The 19518-nt window shown below is 43.9% G+C and overlaps 1 protein-coding gene across 1 annotated transcript in view; it reads left to right on the top strand.

Annotated features, from left to right (window-relative positions):
- ADAM12 (ADAM metallopeptidase domain 12) overlaps window positions 1–19518 on the top strand; it is a 183130-nt gene that overhangs the window by 94980 nt on the left and 68632 nt on the right. The window contains 2 exon segments of the mRNA XM_030950913.1: window positions 7952–8030; window positions 11506–11582. Of these exon segments, the coding sequence (XP_030806773.1) occupies window positions 7952–8030; window positions 11506–11582 (156 nt within the window).

Raw genomic sequence — 19518 nt, 5'->3', positions numbered from 1 at the left:
ACCAGCACCTCTCTGTCACTGACAACAATTTGTGGCTTTGTTATTCTGGAGCCTTTCCTGAAATGTTTGCTTTTCATGGCACCCAGCCCAGCTGACCCAGTGATAGGGTTTCTGTTAATCCAGCACACAGGGATGCTCAGGGAGCTCATCCGAAATATTCCTCACAAGAACAGCTCCAAGAGAGGTGCTGTAAGCTCTGGGATATCAGAGCTGCACAGTGAAAAGCAGCCAGGAGGTCTTTGAGGTTTACATGGGAATGCTGGGACTCCAGTTGTGAGTTTGGCTTTTGGCATGTGTGAGGTTGATCAGCTCCAGTCAAAGTCCATGGAAGAGCTGCCATTCCCTCTCCTGCTGAAGTTTGGCTGTGTGGAGACATAGTGAACCTTGCTGGTCTTCCTTTGCTTCCCTCACATGTTCTCTATGTGTTGTTTCTTCCCTCAGCTCCTATCTGAGGTGTAGGGTCACCTAAACCCATCCCATTAGGGACACCCTGGACATCCTGACCAAGTTTAATCCATTTTAGAGATATAATGTTAGAAAAGTGTTATTTATCTTCTTTATGCTTTCCCCACACACTGGTTAGCAGTAGTCTCTTCATTAACATTTTGGAGTTAGAGTGATAAATAAATGCTGGAGTTTTGGCAGGTAAATGGTGACATAAATGTGACAGTGAGTGATGGAAGTGGGGTGTGCACTGAGGGCCCAGAACAGCGCGGGAGGCCACCAACGTGCTGGGTTTCATTTCAATCTTTGCCCATTGGAATTTCGGGAGATGAAGCTCATGGATTATTTGCCCAGCAGTCAGGAAAGAAGAAATATCTCAATCACTGGGTGATTGCCAGCCAGGGAGCTGTGTTCTGTTCCTCCTCAGCTGCTCAGGTTTGCTGGCTCAGGCTGTTGGGTTTTCCGCACGCTGCCACCACATGCAGTGACAAGTTATGAGCACTGGGTGCTTGGGGGCTTTAAAAGGAGGATTTATCCCTCTTCTCTCCCTGTTCCCAGCAGGCTTTAAAATGAGGATTTGTCCCTCTTCTCTCCTGTTCCCAGCAGGCCAGAGAGCAGCTGAGGATGGGAGTGCCTGTTCCCACACAGTGTCCAGGGATCACCCAGAGCATGGATCTCACCTGCAGCACGTGTTTGTCAGGCTTTCAGTGTGCCAGGCACTGTTCCACCCATTCCAGGGGATATATTTTAACATGGACTCCAGTAGGCACAGGATTATATGGATTTCTGCATCAAAAGGACTGGGTGCAAGCACAAAGACATATTTTCCAAATCTAGTGTATGATCTCCTCAAATTGTCTATCTCCAGACCATGTGAAATAGGCTGCAGGCTACTACCATAGAGGTACTATTGAAACCAGGGATGCTTGGTTGATTTCCCAGCTATTACAGTTTTATTTTACTCCCTTCTTTGCCTCTGAATTGTTGTGCTAATTAAGCTCACGAATTTCAATCTCTCAGGTTCTTCAATTATGACATTGCAGCCCCTCTGTGGCAGCACACTGGAGTGTGGCAGATAGGATATTATGAAGTGGAGACATTCAATGGGAAAATGTCCAAAAGCAGTTCAAATCACTTAAGATAATTAAACAAGGGAAAGAATGTGGTGTGTTTAGAGAATATGAGATGGTTTTGTGAATAGAATGGTGTTAGGTGCCCGTGCATGGGAAACTCATTACCCATGCTAAACTCATTTTTTACATTGTAATGAGAAAGAAGAATTGAAAAACACCTCTGTGAACATCACCTTTGTGAGTGCTTGCACTGAGACCATCACAGCAGAGGCAGCAGGTTCAACAGACTTGTTTATTCCTCTGGATGTACCTGGGAAAAAAATGCAGCAATTGAAGAAATAACAACTAATTTCAGTGTAAAGGTCAAAATGACCTGAGTTGAGATACTTAAGAATTAATGGAGTAGGCTGGTGTCAGCAGGCAGAATAAATGACATTTTTTATAACTGCCTGTTCACCATCCTGCTTCAGTCTCTTCACCTCCCCCAGATGTAGGAAAGGTTTCAAATGCATTGCCAGAGGGGTTTAAATAAGAGTTTGTATAACAGAGTGAGGCAGTGCTTGAGTGGGGAGAAAACAGGCACTTGATCATTGGGAAAAAACTCTGAGTAAAGGTCGGGGCTGTGTGTGACAGCATCCCTGAGGGGAAGGGAGGAGCACAGCCACACCTGAGCCAGCCCTGCACCACCTCTGTGGGCACTGGCTGCCATCCTTTACAGAGCCACAGGAATATTGAATGTTCTCCCTAAAACAGCAGTTCCTACAGCAGTGACTGCACAGAGCTGTGAATCAAAGGCAAGGGGGAGCAGAAGATCAGCCTTCAGAGCACACAGAGTGTTCTGCTCCTCTCCAGAGGTCAGTGGGGCACAGTACCTTCTCTCCACTGCTGAGAAACCAGGCAACCAAAGGGGAGCATCCCTGTGATGCTGGACCCCAGGGTCTGCTCCTGCTGAGATGATTGATGCTGGGATTTTTCCTGAGGAGCACTGACATGAAGAATGCACACTTCTTGTCCTTTTTTACAGCCCTGTATTCTGTACTTGGTGCCTGGATGGCTGAAAGACAATTGGATAATAATCTGCACTTTTCCTGCATTAATAATAATAATAATAATAATAATCTGAATTTACATCACTGTGTAAATGACAGATGTACCAAGAAGGAAAGCAATTGTCTCAGGTGGTGACAGAAGTGGGCTAGGAAGAGCTAGAAAAGGCTGGATTTTGGGAAATGCATCATGACAGTGACATCTGTTGGAATGCAAAGTGACCTCCCCTGGAAGGTGGGGGGATCAGAACTGCTCCTGACATTTGCAGCTCCATGGGGCAGAGCCTGGTTTGATCCATGGCACACTTGGCTTCCAGGAGGCCCTTGCTATGATCCACTGGATTTTTTCCATCTCTGACTCCTGTGACTGTCTGTCTGACTCTCCCTGGGTGATGAAATATCATTATAACCTTTTGAAATAATATATCGGTGCCTGGAGAGCAGAGACTGATTTTCCCATTTGCAAGTGAGAGGCAGTGTGTTAAATTACCACTCCTGTCATTAAATGGATTGAGGGGAAAAAATCTGATGTGCTTGAACCAGGACACTTTTCCCCTCCCCAAACAAACCACCTCAGGTTTCACCTCCTGAGGGGCCAGGAAGGTGAGGATTAGAAGTTTAAATAAAATTCATCATATTCTCTGAGGCTTAGGTTACTTGCTTGACACCTGAAAATGTTTCAGCAAGTCTGTCATGGAAGCTTTCTGCTGTTTTACAGAGGATGAGGGAGCCTGTGCTGTGTCTGTCAGAGATCAGGAGGCATAAAATTTATCTTTCTGGGCCATGGAAGCTTCTACTTGTTCATTTGGCTCTGGGAAATTTGATGCTGAACAACCTGGTCTCGTGGAAGGTGTCTGTGCCCATGGCAGGGGGTGGAACTGGGTGGGCTTTACAGTCCCTTCCTTCCTAAAGCATCCTGTGATTCTGTGAAGTGTGAAAAAATCACTGTGCTGATAAACACAGTGACCAAGTGTGTAAGTGATTGTGCTCAAGAATTGCACTTCTGCATCTCTGAGGCATCAGTGAGAAAGCTGTAAGGTTGCTCCAGCTGAGTTTTTAAAATCACATCAAGCAGCTGATGCAGTTCTTCATAGCATTTGTTTCTGTCTTTCATGCAGGGCAAAGTGTTGATAATCATCTGGTACTGCTGAGCATTGTAGCTGGCAACATTTGAAACTCCAGACATGGTGATGAATTGCTCTATGATATATTAATGTTATTTTGATCCCTGCTCTTTCAGAATTACATTGATCCAATTAGGTTAAGTAGCTTGCCATCTAAATTAATTTACTTTCCTCTATTAATCTCCTTTACTCTGGGTCAAAACCAGAAATGTAAATCAATCCATTGTATTGCATATCTTGGGGGGGTGGGAGGGTAATTAAATTACCTGATAGATACATATGCTGGATTGATTGTTTGCTATGTTGAACATTATTGCCATAATTGGAAAGTGAGGTGGTGCACACTCAGTAGTGCAATTTGAGTGCTTGTTACACTTAATTTTCATAACCTGTCAAGAAATGCCTTGCTGTCCCTGGGTACCAACCCTATGTGGTGCTGTTTGCAGGGGTCCCAGGATGAGGGAAGAGATGAGAATCTTGACTCCATGTTTCAGAAGGCTGATTTATTAGTTTATGATATATATTACATTAAAAGAAAATTATATATTAAAACTTACTAAAGGAATAGAAGAAAGGATTTCATCAGAAGGATTGAAAGGAATAGAAAGGAAGGGAATGATAATAAAATCTTTTGATTGACCAGAATGTCCAAGACAGCTGGGCTGTGATTGGCCATTAATTAAAAACAACCACAGGAGCCCAATCAAAGATGCACCTGTTTCATTCCACAGCAGCAGATAATTATTGTTTTTCTTTTCCTCTGAGGCTTCTCAGCTTCTCAGGAGAAAAAACCCTAGCAAAAGGATTTTTCATAAAACACGTCCGTGACAACCCTACACAGCCAGCTACACAGCTTTTAGGATGTTGGACATTTTGCAGGAGGGGATAAAAGCTCCTTCCTCTGCCAGGAGCTGTTGGGACTCCCTGGCAGCATCTCAGAGGCGCTCACCCTGTGGGTGTGGGGAAACCTTGCCTGGCTCAGTCTCAGGCTGGCACAGCAGGGCAGTGGCAGCAGAGCAGAGGTCCCAGCACTGGTGTCTGAGGTACCAACTGAAGGAGGGCTGGTGCAGAGCCCTGCAAAGCTCTCTTCTTTTCCCAGTGCCATGTGAAATTTCAGTGGTTTGATATCATGGAATCACAGAATGGTTTGGGTTGGAATGGACCTAAATCCCATCCAGTGCCACCCCTGCCATGGCAGGGACACCTCCCACTGTCCCAGGGGCTCCAGCCTGGCCTTGGGCACTGCCAGGGATCCAGGGGCAGCCACAGCTCTGTGTCCCACATTGGGACATTCTTTTGCTTTCCTAAGGTCAGTGAGATTCCTTCATCTTGGTGCTCTCACCAGCCTTTTACAGCTCACACTGGGAATTCTTCCTTTCAGCCACCATTTTCAGGGTCTATATCAAACTTTTATCCTGACAGGGACATTGCTGACACCAGGAATTTGTTTACCTGCTGCATTTCCTCACTTTAGTTGGGAAGAACTTTCCATGGAAGACTCAAACAAAAATAAAGCTCAGATGTGAGGGAATGAGATCCAATCCAGTGGCTGGGAACTGAATGTTGGCAGAGTTAAAACAGATACAAAGTGCAGTGGTTTTAGGTTGGGCTTGGTTAAAATCCTGCCAGGTTTGTGATAGCTCCATCTTCATGGGAGATCGAGGCAAGGGCTCTTTACAGTGGGAAATGGATCTGGTTCCTTCCCTGTCATTATAGCAGAAGATAAATTTGGGTCAGATGACCCCTGTAATGGGGCAGGGCAGGCTGGTGATCACAAATCCCTGCTGGTGTTCAAACCGATGGATCTGTGAAGTATTTTGTAAATCTGTGCCTGAGAGCAGAATGAACAGCAGCAGAAAGGTCACCTTTATCATCATTGCTGTCAAACACCTTGGAAACAGCAGAGCACAAAGCAAGTTGCTCAATCACTTTGCCCTTCTGCTACATCTGTTACCTGTACCTGTACTTTTGTCCCATTAAATAAACTCACTCCCCTGTCCTGGATGGAATCCCATTTCCAAAAAGCTGCACAGTGAAACTCTGTTGGCTTCAGCGATGGGATCTTGCCTTTACAAAGGCAATTAATGCCTGCCAAGTGCAGGAGTGAGCAGTGTTAGATAAATAATGATAATTATGAAAGCAGCTGCTCTTTGCCGTAATGAGAGAGTAGGAAACAGAGAGGGACTTTCTGCAAGAGAGTGTAGAGACAGGACAAGGGGAGTGGCTCCAAACTGACAGTGGGTGGGTTTAGATGGAATTTTGGGAAGGAATTGTTCCCTGTGAGGGTGGGAGGCCCTGGCACAGGGTGCCCAGAGCAGCTGTGGCTGCCCCTGGATCCCTGGCAGTGCCCAAGGGATGTTGGATGGAGCTCTGAGCACTCTGGGACTGGAGAAGGTGTCCCTGCCCATGGGCAGGGGTGGACCTGGAAGATCTCGAAGGTCTCTTCCAACCCAAACCATTCCATGGCTGTTGGGTACAGCCCCCTCTGTTCCTGGCAGGGTTTGTGGGGGCTGCAGGCACAAGAGGTGGGATCACCACTGCAGCCAAGGTCCTCTGAGGCCCCACGGTGTCCCTGTGGAGCTGCTTGGTGGGATTTCTTATTGTGCATCTAAATCAACACGAGATGTTTGGTTGGGCACCCAGATCCTGCTGTGGGTGTGGTGGTTGCCTGAGATCCAGTTCCTACAAACCCACCAAATGCTGCAGTGTTTTAACATGCCATATCTATTAATACAGTAATATTTCCCACAAGCTGAAAAACTTAAAAGTTAAATGTGAGAATTTCTGCTTGAGTGCTCACTATAATGTGTTGGGGCTTCATTTTTTTGCCTTGCCATTTCCTTATTTTCTTTTTTTCCTTTTCTTTTTTGTTTTTGGTCTTGTTTCATTCTTTTTTTTTCCTACCTCAAGATAGAGGCTGGGTTTTCTTTTTCTTTTAAAGCTGGGTTTTCTCCACAGTGAGTGTTTGTAGAGTTCCTAGATCCTGGTGGAGCCACTGGATATTAATGTGCTGCAAATTAATCAGTAATGAAAATTAAATGTGTGTTCATGCTCCAGTTATAATTTTTATACAAACACAAGAAATACGTACCCCAACTGTGTAATGGTTCCCACCACAAGATTTGCAAGGATGCAGCATTAACCAGCTTTTAAATAAAAGAAAGTGCCTGGTTTGTTCAAATGAACAACCCAAGGGAGAAACACCTGTTTGAAGTGGAACAGAATGAACATTGTGAAACACAGAGCCAGGGATTTTTGATATTCTACACTCTCCAGTTTTCTGAAGGTGATGGTGGCATTTATCCCCTGGCTCCTTCTATATTGTGCTTTTGCAGCTCACCAGAAATTTTGTCAAAACTCAAGGGTGTTTGTGATGAGGAGCTCAACTCAAGACCTGAGTTAGGAGTAAATGGGAATGAGTGTTCCTCCTTCTGGCTCTGTCAGAAATGCTCTTTAGATAAGGAGCTGAAAACAGATCAATAGCAACATTATTTTTTTAAAAAAAGAGGCAGATGCCTGAGATGAGTTCCCTACAAAAAGAGAAGTTTTCATGGTTGTCACACACATGCCCCTCCCTGGAGATTCCTGGAAAATGACACTTGCAAGTCCAAATTTTTTACCTCCTTGCCAAAGGCAGGAGGGGAAGCGTGGAGGGAATGGGAACAAACTGCCTCGTCCCAGACATGATCTTGCAGAGTCTCCTGTGAAGTCATTGAATTTCCATTTGTGAATATCCTTTCAGATGAGCAGGGTAAATCCAGTGCTGTAAATTCTGTGATGTTCATGCAGTGTTTTCCCTGGAGTGCCAATAGGAGGAGTTTGTTTCACTCACCAAGTGCTAAATTAGTCTTTGGGTGGTCACTTGCTGATGAATACAACAGATTAGATGGAAACATAAGGAACACAGGGAAAACATTTTCCTTTTCAACAAACCACCATTACTTAACAATACCCTAAACCCCAGATCTCCCTAGATTTGACCTAAAATGTGTTGAAAATTACATGGAAGATTCAGCACTGAAATGTGCTGGCACAGAGTCCTCATTTGGAAGAGAAAGCAGTCTGGAAACTTGTAGTCTATTCACAATTACCGCAGGAAGTGTTCATGTCCTGCAGCTTCAATATTTGGAGTTCCATTTTCCCTTATTCCCCGTAGCCATTGAATCCCTAATGCCTGCCTTTGATCCTTATCTCAAACAGAACCACTGAAGGATAAATTCAAGGCGAGGTGGCCTCAATGTTCCCTGTGCTGTGTTTTTTCCAGGGGCCTGCTGGCCAGAGGCTTCACAGAGACCCATTACCTGCAGGATGGCACTGACGTGGTTCTCACACGCAATCGCACGGTAAGGCTGGGCTCTCCTGGGCACAGATGATGCTTCAGCCTTAAAATCCAAAATATCCTCTGCCAAGATCTGAGCCCTGGGATGAAACAGCTCAACATGTGGCTTTTTTGTTTTTTTTTTACTGTTGCCTTCAGTGTCTTTGTGACTGCTCTGATCCTACCCATGAGTTTTTAGAGGCAGCCTTTAAAGGCGAGCTCTGGGGTTTGAACCATGTGGCTTTTAACATTTGTGAGGTTTTTTTCAGCTTCTTGGAAATAGACCCATTAAAATGTGATAATTATGGCAGATCAGTTATGGAGAAAAGGCCTGGTTCTGTTTGGGGAAAAAAAACCCCTAAATATCTGATTTCCAGAGTGCAAAAGTTCATGTCAGAGGTTGGAAGGCTTGGGTGTCTTTCCTCACTGGGGAAGTCATGGGGAGGGTGTTGGTTGGGTTGGTTTTTTTTTAAATCCAGGCCATAAATGTGTTGTGGAAGTACTTTATACTTGTATTTGTGTGTGTGTATGTGTATATTTATGTACATGTATAAATATGGATCTATACGAAATATGGCTTGTTGAAAGAAGCAGTTAAAACTGCTTTTTACAAATAAAAACCCCTTAAGGCAGGAATGCATTTTGTCCTCTGACAGCATGAACGCCTTAATTAGAAATAATGCAGCAAGCCATTTTAATTACAAAGCTTATCTTTTATCTGCCTAAGTCCCATAAAGTATTTGCTCTGTTATGGTATTTACTCACTGACACTGTCAGCAGAGACACCATGCTTTGTGTTCCCATCCAGAACAGGCTTTGCTGGGATCAGGGGAAGGAATTATTTCTCCGCATAACATCTTACTTCTGAAGAAGCATCTTCATTATAGCTGCAGACACCCCAAGTAAAGCAATCATTTTGAAAGCTTTCAGGGCTTTCATTTTGCTGGGTGCTCATATCTCCTTCCAAATCAGCTCAGGAGAAAATAGTCATTTGTTTTGGGAGCAGGAAGGCTGCAGAGACTCCTGAAGGAAGTAAAAGGAAATAAATGAAACACATGAGTCTTCTAGAGATTTACCTGAGTTAACAGGAGTATGTGTACAGCTAATGACAGGTTTTCCTTGCTAAAATACAATATCTGTTAGCAAAATGGCAAAGTAAGTCATGATTAGTAATGACAGTGCATTTTGCTGCCTAAAAAAGAGAGCTCAGTGCATCCATTTTTCATTAAATGCTGCAATACAGTTGAGAAAAGACAAGTCTCTGACTTTATTTTATTTTTATATCTCTTCTTCACTGAGGACATCAATACAGTCTGGAGTTGAAACCAAATCTGATTTTCCATTGAAAAGATGCTTAGTCAAATTCTGCCTGGAGGTCAAGGCAGGTTTGTGGAGCTGTCTCTTGGGCAGTTCTCTAGCACACGAGTCAGTGTCTAGGTTATTTTTCAATTTATAGCACCTGCAAAATTGTCAAAGCTGCTTTTTATTAAATGATCTCAAGCAAGGGTAGAGTACTGTTTTAAGTATGATGGATCAGCCTTTGGTAATTATTTGTTTTTAAGGGGTCACTCATTTTATGTACTAGTTCGCAGGAATAAGAAGATTTTATAGCAGAAAAAAGTCCTGCAATTCAGTGGAATTACTGAGCTAGAAATCAATTTTCTCCCAGTCCTGTTGCAGGCCATGCTCTGATAAGTTTACATTTTCGATATTGAACTTTGGCATCACTTTGCTGGATCTCAGAGAAATTGTGAAATGGGCCACAACCAGGAGCTGAGAGTTAATAAAATGACAAGTTGTATGTGGAGAGGGAAAGAAATCCTTTGCCATAATTCACTCTTAGATAAAGGCAGCTGGACCACAGCAGCAGCTGTGTGGGGTGAGATATTGGCTCCCCTCCCCATGCCACTGGGCTCAGCTCTGGTGATGCTCAAACCCAAAGATTTCTTTCTCAGCAGCTCTGAAGTTCACCTCATGCTTGCTTTAAGCAGTGAGAATAAACCTATTTTATTTTTGCTTTTAGCATATAGGAGATTCAGTGCTTGAGTGGGAGGAGCATTGATTTTTCTTCTGTCATGGATGCATGGAACTGATAACACTGAAATAAAGTGAAATAGTGCACCCACACTGAAAGTTTGACATCCATAGCAATTGTGACTGAAGTGATCACCCCAAAAAGTTCAATCTGTGACTCCCTTCTATTGTGGCTTTATCTTTGCTAATGTGTTCCTGACTCTTTATGAGGATTGATGATAAAAATACCCAAAACACTCTCACCCTGTTTCTGTCATTTCTCCCACTGACAAAAGCCACTGAGACTTGTGTTTACAAAGTCAGAGCTGGCTGCTCTGTGTTCACTTGCTTGTGCTGGAAATCAAACAAACATTTTTCCTGGCATAAACTTATTTACAGAAAATTCCTGTTTGAATCATTGCATCTTGCCCAGACTGTGGCTTTCTTCACCAAAATCAAGGTGCTTTTTAGAAATCTGCTGTGAGTGAAAACCGTGCCCCAGCCTGGAAAGGTTAATTAATGCAATAATGAACCAAGCCATGAGAGGCACAGGGAGATGACTGGAGTGCTGCAGCACTGATAACTTCCCTCTGCACTAATCAGATGGGAACCTTGCACAGCAGAGTTCTCCGTTTCCAGGTGGTATTGAGAATGCAATATAACCTTTAGTCAACAAGAAAATCAGCCTTGATTCCAGACAGATATGTGCATGAGCTTGGAAACCCTCTGTTGTGGGTGCCTTTTGCAAGCAGTGGATTATTAAAGAAATATAATAACCTAGGCACAAAATGAAATTGGACTGTTGTCTCTCAAAATAGAAGCCCCCCCTTTATTCTTGGTTGTTTTTAATAACATGCAGCTACTTGGTTGGGTATTTCAATAAAAAAATTTCCTTTCCAACCTGTTTCCCTTTCTTCTCATTTGCTTTGTGATTTTTTTTTCTCAAGTTTTAGGGTTGAGATTGGCTTTGTTCTACTTCTCTTTTCACATACCTCCCTCCTATAGGGATACACAGATTTAAATGCCCTTAAATAAAAATAGGAGTCTATATAGAAAGGAGTAAAATGCAGCAGCTGATTTGTTAATCTGATTGTTTTATAAAATATTAAAATAATATAAATCATATAAAAACATTAAAATAATAGAAAATATTATCAAATGTTCAGTTATTGTAGCTTTCAATACATATCACAGAAAAAGGGGGTCAGTCATACAAATCTAACATTATTGATCCTTCACAAAATAGGAACACAAGACCAAACAAAAAACCTCCTATAACTTTTTGGGCTTTAGGAGCACCCAAGGTTTCCTTTTAGGACTGCTTGGCCAGTTAAGCACAGAGAATATTTGGTGGGACAGGAAAGGTGCTGTCAGTGAGATTCTGAATGCTGTGGCCTGAAAGTGATAATCACCTTGAAATAAAAGGGCTGGAAAGCCAGGAGCAAAGAGGATTTGTGACCAGTGAAATGTTTTCTCCTCCTGCACAGGGTCACTGCTTTTACCATGGCCACGTCCAGGGGTTCCCCGGCTCCTCCGTCAGCCTCAGCACCTGCTCAGGACTCAGGTGAGCCCACATTTCAGCAGTGTTGGAGCTCCTGGGTGCTTGGTTTGGCTTTTAATGCATGATCCAACATTGGGGAAGGGGCTGGAGCACCAAGAGGGGCTGAGGGAGCTGGGAAGGGCTCAGCTGGAGAAAAGGGGGATCAGGGGGGACCTTGTGGCTCTGCTCTGAACCCTCGGGCTGTGCTCCCAGAACAGGGATAGGGCAGAGGGAATGGCCTCAGGGTGGATATTGGGGAAAATTCCTCCATGGAAAGGTTTGTCCAGGCCTGGCAAGCTGCCCAGGGCAGTTTGGAGTCCCCATCCTTGGAGGGATTTAAAATCCATGTGGATGTGGCACTTGGGGACACGGGGCAGTGGTGGCCTTGGCAGTGCTGAGAATTGCTGGACTCAGTGATCTTAGAGAGCTTCTCCAACAGAAATAATTCCATGATTCCATCTCTTTTTCAAACGTTGGATGAATCCCTGCAAATAATTTTCCCTCTAGTTGCTCTGAAGAGAAAAAAACCAAAGAATAGATAAAACAATTTTGGGGGGGTTTTCCAAGAGCCATCCCTCCTCTCCTGCTGCCCATCCCTCTCTGTGCCCATTCCTTGGCACATTTTCATACTGGCAGTGCCCAGTGCCTTTCCAGGCCTCTTTGTCCTCAAAAGTGTTTCAGCAGTGCTGTCAGCACTGCTCTGCCAGCTGTGGAATCACTCATTGTGTCCAGCAGCCTCAGCACTGGAGAGGTGGCTTTAGAAATCAGGGACTCAGAGATTCTACGATATAGAGTAGAGAGCATGCATGGCTGTGGAGCTCAGCAATTGTGTTTATGGCAGGTAGGATGCTCAGCTTTTGGATTTTAGCTGCTTGTTACCAGCAGAGCAGCAGATTCCTATTGCTGAAAATCAAACCTCTTCCAGTTTGACAAAGGAATGGGCTGACAAAATTTCACGTTCACAACAGACACAGTTCAGGAAACAATTCTCTTTCTTACTTGGACAATCAGAGACTGGTATTTACTCACAGAGCTGTTCCAAATCACTGTAATTAACTGTAAATTGGCTCTAGGTTCTCCCTGGAAAACCCAGTTTTCCTGTCAGATTTCCAGCTGTCTCAGCCTTTTCTGGGTTTAATTTATCTACAAATAGCAGGAGTATCTGGAATCTTTCCCCCTTTATTTTGCATTTTGTGCAATAGTGGCATTGTCAAGGCTTCTGTAAGGGAGCTCTGGGACAGACAGCAGCAGAGAGAGCAGAGTTTGATCCCTGCACCCCTCTCCCTCTGGGAATGACCCATTTTCTGTCGTGGATGGGATTCCTTTGGCTCATTCCCACACAGAGAGGCTTTATGGGTGCTTCACTATGGATCCAGCATCTTCCAAAAGCTTAATAAACCCCTTGCACGAACAGTCAGCATTTATCTGTCATTCTCACTGTAAAACATATCCAGAATTTAAAACTGTTTATAAAAATTCACTGCAGAGCTCTCAGTATTTTAGTTAAAGGATCACAATGCTGCAAGTTCCTCAGGGAAAATTTGCACCTTGTGGGACAGGGTCTGCATTGATGTCCTTGTTTCAGAGCTACCTGGAAATTAATCACTCTCAAGAGAAAATGCCCTTCTCCACATCAGAAGTCTTTTCTTTCTTCTCCAAAGTGCTCTCTTTGCAATTGTGGAGCTCCCAGAGTCCTTTCCCAGCTTCAGGTGGTTCAGACATGTCAAGACAGCAGATGCTGACAGCAGATTCTCCTGGCACTGTTGCAGACAAGTCCCCAGAGTGCAAGCTGACAGGATTGGGCTCCTTCCCTGCAGCACCTTTTTCAGTACAAAACTGCAGAAATTTCCTTTGCAGTGCATGTTTTGTTCTAGTAGGAGATCAGATGAGGAGAAATCTCAGTTTCTGTGTCCGTTTCACTGCTCAGATTGATAAACAGAGTATCCATGGGTGAGAACAGTTTGTGATAAGAGTTCTGTGCCTGGTGATTCACTCCACCAAACCTATTTCACAGCCCAGCAACTGTGGCTTTCCTGCAGTTGGGATTGAAGGCACTTGAGACAGTAGTTCATGTTTGGACTCAGGTGTTTATTATTTATTAGTGAAACAGCCTCACAACTGTGACTTTGGTAGCCTTTCATTAGTAAGGCACAAAATGGCCAACTATATTTTGTTATTAGGCCTTCTAAGTCTAGACTATTCAATTAAGAAATGATACTTGAATTATTTTCTTTTTTAACTCAATAACTGATCTCTTGAAGCCTGTAATGTGGAATCTTCTGTCCAGTTACAAAATACCACACAAAGTTATGAAGAAGGTGAAGAAGAACAACCTGCCTCTGCCCTAAAACCTCTATTTGTTTCACATTTACTTCTATATTCTAAAACCCAAAACTCTTAAGTTTTCTACTTTTTATATATATTATATACTTCTAACCAACCACACACTTGTAATCTTAGTGTTACCAAGTTTTGAAGCCTTCTCCACAGCCTCAGGTCAATTGCAGTGTTCTTTTGTGGGTCTGTGCCTTTCAGCACAGAAAGTTTAGATTCTCAGCATCTAGGATTCCAAAAAACAACCAACAGCAACAATTCCCAGACAGAATAACTCCCAGATATTGCCAGTGCTTGATCACAGAAGCACAGAATGATTTGGGTTGAAGGGACCTGGAAGCTCATCCAGTTCCACCTCTACCATGGGCAGGGACACCTTCCACTGTCCCAGGCTGCTGCACACAAAGCACAGTCCAGGAGAACTTCTTGGCTTTCTTTGCTGGCAGCTTTGCTGGCTTGAAAGAATAGATCTGGATAGGATTGGACAGGATGCAATGAGATGGGATGGGATGGATAGGATAGGATAGGATAGGATAGGATAGGATAGGATAGGATAGGATAGGATAGGATAATGTACTTGCCACCAGCTTGCTGGAGCAGTGATTCTTGTTTTCCACAGCTTGACAAAGACTCCAGGCTGCAGGAGCAGAGACATAAAGCTCTGTGTGGCCATGGAGCCCCAGGTGGGGACAGTCCCTGGAGCAGCCCTTTCACTTGCAGCAGCTGTTGGAAGGGAGGCCAGGTCTCGTTTTCAGGGTCTGTTCCTGGCTTTGTGACAGTTTCTAAGTGAATCAGACAAATCTCTCTGTCTCAGTTTCTCCGTCTGTGAAATCCATTTAATGGTTCTTACCTACCTCACACAGCTGCTGCTGGAGCTGGGGTTCAAGTGCCTGAAAAATAATGTAATAATGTAATGAGAGGAAGTGCATGCTGTCAGCCCTCTGAAATCCTGGAGAACCAGGATCTTCCCCCTCCCACCAGACAGGCACCCTGGGCATTGTTCCAGGTGTGGATAGGTCAGGGCTGTGCATTTTCCCCCAGACCAGCAGAGTTCATTAAAAGACATGAAACTACTCATAAAGAATAGGTCCCACATTTCAGTGTGCTCTGAAGCCTGAATGCTCAGCAGCAGTCAGAGAAGCAAAAGGGATCACAGGAATTACTGAGACAGAAATAGAGGATAAAACAAAAACCCTCATTACCACTCTATAAATCCACAGAGCGCTCACATCTTGAGTTCTGCATGCAGTTCTTGTTTCCCCCTCCCCTGCTCCATCTCAGAAGAGGAAGAAGCAATATATCCAGAAAAGGTACAGAGAAGGGCAAAAACTGTGATCAAAGGTGTGGAGCAGCTTTTATCCAAGGAGAGAAAATAGACCAGGATTTGGCACTTTTGAAAGGCGATGACGGAGAAAAGGAGCACGATGAAACGAGGGTGAATGTCACACTGGAGAGGGGACAATCACTGAATATTCTTCATAGCCTCAAAATTAGGAGACATCAGCTGAAACCTGAGAGCAAAGGAAAGAACTTTTTTAATTCACATAACGAAGCTGGAGCTGTCACAGGTGGGTGTCAGTGGATCACTGACTGTGTCAATGGATTCCGAAAGGAGGTGACAATTTGGGAAGGGGAGCTCAGGGAGGGCTGTCAAACCCTGAGATAACCCTGACAGTGCTGCTCGCAGAGCTGGGGCTGCTTGTTGTGTTCTTATCTCTCACCCTGAGCTGCTGCTGTTGGCCAAGGCCAGGGAGGAGCTGCTGAGCTGGAGGAACCTTGCCCTGACCTCCCCCAGCCACCAAGGTCTTCCCTCCACGTGGCTGAGCAGTTGAGATGTGGTTTTAGCTCCTGGACATTTCGTGATTGTTCTGTGATGAGGAAGAATTGTGTGAAATCTGAATACTAAGGTTAGCCTGGTTTGAGTTTCTCAGGCAGGCAGAGGGGTGAGAGATGAAGAGGAGAGAAGAGGAGGCTCAGCTCTCTCAAACTCACATTCCTCAGCTCTGTTCCATCCTCTCTCACATAACACTCACATAACTCCTCACCTCACGTAGGAGCACAATGGCAGAAATAGTGGGATTGGCACTGAGAGCTGCCTAAAATGCAGGTTAGAGGAGAATGTAATCATGCCTTAATCTGTATCCTGCTGGCTCCTCTGAGAGGAGGAGCTGAATGGCAGACAGGGCTCAGGAAATGCTGAGTGCACGGAAAGGGAACAATGGCTAATCAGGATTTCTGGGTGTCCATGAGGATCAGAAAGCCAGTTAGACTGGCAGAGCTTGTGGGAAGGTGAAGGTATGACAGAGCTGAGCCATTTCCTTCCTGTCCTCAGGAAATACCCTTCTGTTTATCCAGCTTGGAGGCTCTTCAAGTTTTAGCAAATAATTTTGGCCTGTGGCCACCGCTCACATCTTCTGTGATAAATCTGTTTAGACTTGAATGATTTTTCCCTGATTACTTTCCCTGTGAGTGCTGAATCCACCCAGAACTGCAGCCTGGACAAGGGCACAAAGCTCCCTGGGCCAGGGGCTGGCAGAGGACTCTGCAGTGACCTCTTAGATGGGGGGAGCTTGAGAGGTGCTCCCAAAAATTCCTCAGGAGCCTAAGGATAGAAATCTCCCAGGAAGCCTTTTTCTTCTGAAACCCCAAAATGCACTTGAATATCCTCAGATATTTTACCCAGTTTTAGGTGATTAACCCAGTCACACAAACAGAAAGCATTCAGTCTTTGTCCAGCCTCATCAGCAGCTGAAAGATGCAGTGTCCAGGGATGGGGAGAAGGCCCCAGGATGGAATTGATGCTCATTTTTACTGGGATCACAGAATTATGGTACCCAAGGCTGCCAATTCCATTTTTCAAATGGTCTGGCTGAACTCACTGCAGCCCAGACACAGCCAGCTGAAGAGGGATTTAAATGTGACACTCCAGACATCAACTATTGAAAAAAGGAATGGAAGTAGGAAACCAGTGAGAAAAAGAAATGTAAATTCCTCACAACTCCTCAAGCAGCATTTCCCCACAGAAGAAGAGATTTCATCCAAAAGTTAAGTTAGGAGAAAAATCCCTGTTGAGAAAAGCACTGGTTTGGATGTGAGCTTTCCTTCCATACTTTCTGCAGAGCTTTTCGTTCATATAAACATCCTGCATGGTTTGTAATTTATCTGACCAGGAAGCTCCTGGAGGATTTTGAGCTCAGCATTAAAAACCATTCACTTTCTGGGGTTTCATGGCTTCTGTTTCATGGCTGCCTGTTCCAGGGGAGCAGCTCCTGGCTCAGGGTCACCTCTGTGCTCTGAGATGAGCATCATGTCCAGCCTTTGAGCACAGGGTCCCCAGGTGCACAGGGATCACTGCCAGGACAGGGAAGAGGGATGATCCCACCCAGCTGTTTGAGCTCCTTCTCCATCCACTCTGCTGCTGGAATTTAATGGGATGTGCAAGTTGGAATCTTCTTTCTCTGTCTCTCTGTTTACTGCAAGGTGTGATAAAATGCGCTCACTAAATTGGTACCCATGCTAACACCCCTTTCCTTCTTCATTTTCCTTCCCTTCTCCCTTTCCTTCCTCCTTTCCTTTCCTTTCCTTTTTTTCTTTTTTTTTTTTTTTTTTTCTTTTTTTTTTTTTTTTTTTTCTTTTTTTTTTTTTTTTTTTTTTTTTTTTTTTTTTTTTTTGATTTTTTTTTTTTCCTTTCCTTCCTTGAAATTTCCTTTCCTTTCCTTTGAAATTTCCTTTCCTTTCCTTGAAATTTCCTTTCCTTTCCTTTCCTTGAAATTTCCTTTCCTTTCCTTGAAATTTCCTTTCCTTTCCTTGAAATTTCCTTTCCTTGAAATTTCCTTTCCTTGAAATTTCCTTAATTTCCTTTCCTTGAAATTTCCTTTCCTTTCTTAAATTTCCTTTCCTTAATTCCTTTCCTTTCCTTTCCTTTCCTTGAAATTTCCTTTCCTTTCCTTGAAATTTCCTTTCCTTTCCTTGAAATTTCCTTGAAATTTCCTTTCCTTGAAATTTCCTTGAAATTTCCTTGAAATTTCCTTTCCGTGAAATTTCCTTCTTTCCTTTCTCTTTCCCCAGCCCCACATGTGACCCTTTCTCTGACAACACAGTTCCTGGTCCTTGCAGCCCAAATGCTGGGCATTAAATCTCATTTTCTCCCCCCATCCAAGCAACTCCTTGCTGGAATTCCAGGAATCAGAGCTGCAGCTCGATCTGCATCCACCCTGGACAGACCTGTCCTGCACTGAGAAAGCATGAAGTGTGTGCTGCAGGAGGCTCTGGCCATAATTCCATTTTAGAGAATACATTTTCAGGTCCATGGAAGGCACTGGCTGGAGTGGAGGCTCTGTGAGTGATGAAGTGTCTGTGTGAGAACACCTCCACCACTCCTGTGAGGTGCAGAACCAGTTGTGCTGCTGCTTCCACCCCTTGGAGAGGCTGCCCTTGGCTGATTTGGGTCAGATTTGTTATTTTAATACAATCCTGCTGTGCAGTGTAGTAGGATAATGGGATTGTTTGTCTTTCTTATTGTGCTCTTCATCAATAGATAATTTTTTTTCCTGTGGATACTAAAATTTTCTCTGTTTTAGAGGTGAGGATTTGTTGCAAAAAGAGGTGACCAGGGGCAGAGATAGGAGCACATCTGCCTCCAGACTCCTGTTCTCTGTATTTCCCAGTCCCCTAAAGCTAAAGAATGACCAAACCATTTGAAAAATAGCTAAATATCAGCTCTATTAGAAAAACAGCCAATAGATCATCCTGCTCATTTATCCCCATAGCATCCATCTGCAACTTATTAAAACAGCCTAAAAGTGAAACCCTCATTCACCACCTCATTTTTCTTCCCCTTTTGTTTGTTTGCCTGCTTACTTGCCTGGGAATTTGTTATGCAGAGCCCTGGGAATATAAAATGTACAATAAAAATAAATAAAAATGCCCTCTGAGTGCACAGATCACCCCTGTTGAGCAGCCCTGCACTCCAGGGCCACAGGGCTCCAATTCTGGAACCTTTTCACCCAAAACTCCTGGAAATCCATGGAAGAGCTGTGGGATCAGCCCCTGTCCTTGGGGAGCTGTGACAATGATTGTGGAACGAGGGACCTGGAGGTTTTCAGGTGGCACAGGAGCCCTGCAGTGTCTGTGGGCAGGGACAGACTTTAGGTGAATATTCAGTGTGTGAGCAGGACTGCCCTCTAATTAATTTCTCACCAACTCAGGACACCTACATTCCTTTGCCAGTGGAAATAGAGCTTTTGATTTTATTGTTTAGAAGTGAGTATAACTTTGAGCTTCATTAAAACCAAATGTTTAATTGCACTCACAGGTCTCAGGTTTATCAATTTACTTAATTTCCCCTGTATAGTGCAGCAGAATAATATATAATAGTTTCATATAGTGCTGTCCCAGCCAAGTTTTGCTTCAGCATCACAATTTCTCAGACAAGTATGTGTTGAAGGTTTATGTTGGCAGGACCTTTGCTTCTGCTGACAAGTTGGAAAAGAAAAATCCCATTTATATTTTGAGATTTCCTAAAGCCTGTTGATTTATGAAATACGACTGGCCTCGCTTTAGGTTTTGTTTTGGTTTTCCTTTTTAAGAGGGGGGAAAAAAAATTCTATTTGATTTTATCGACAGT

Source organism: Camarhynchus parvulus, chromosome 6 (genome assembly GCF_901933205.1).
Source record: "Camarhynchus parvulus chromosome 6, STF_HiC, whole genome shotgun sequence".
Lineage (NCBI taxonomy): Eukaryota > Metazoa > Chordata > Aves > Passeriformes > Thraupidae > Camarhynchus > Camarhynchus parvulus.
Note: the sequence above shows the minus strand (reverse complement) of the source record. Positions and strands in the feature narration are given on the sequence as shown.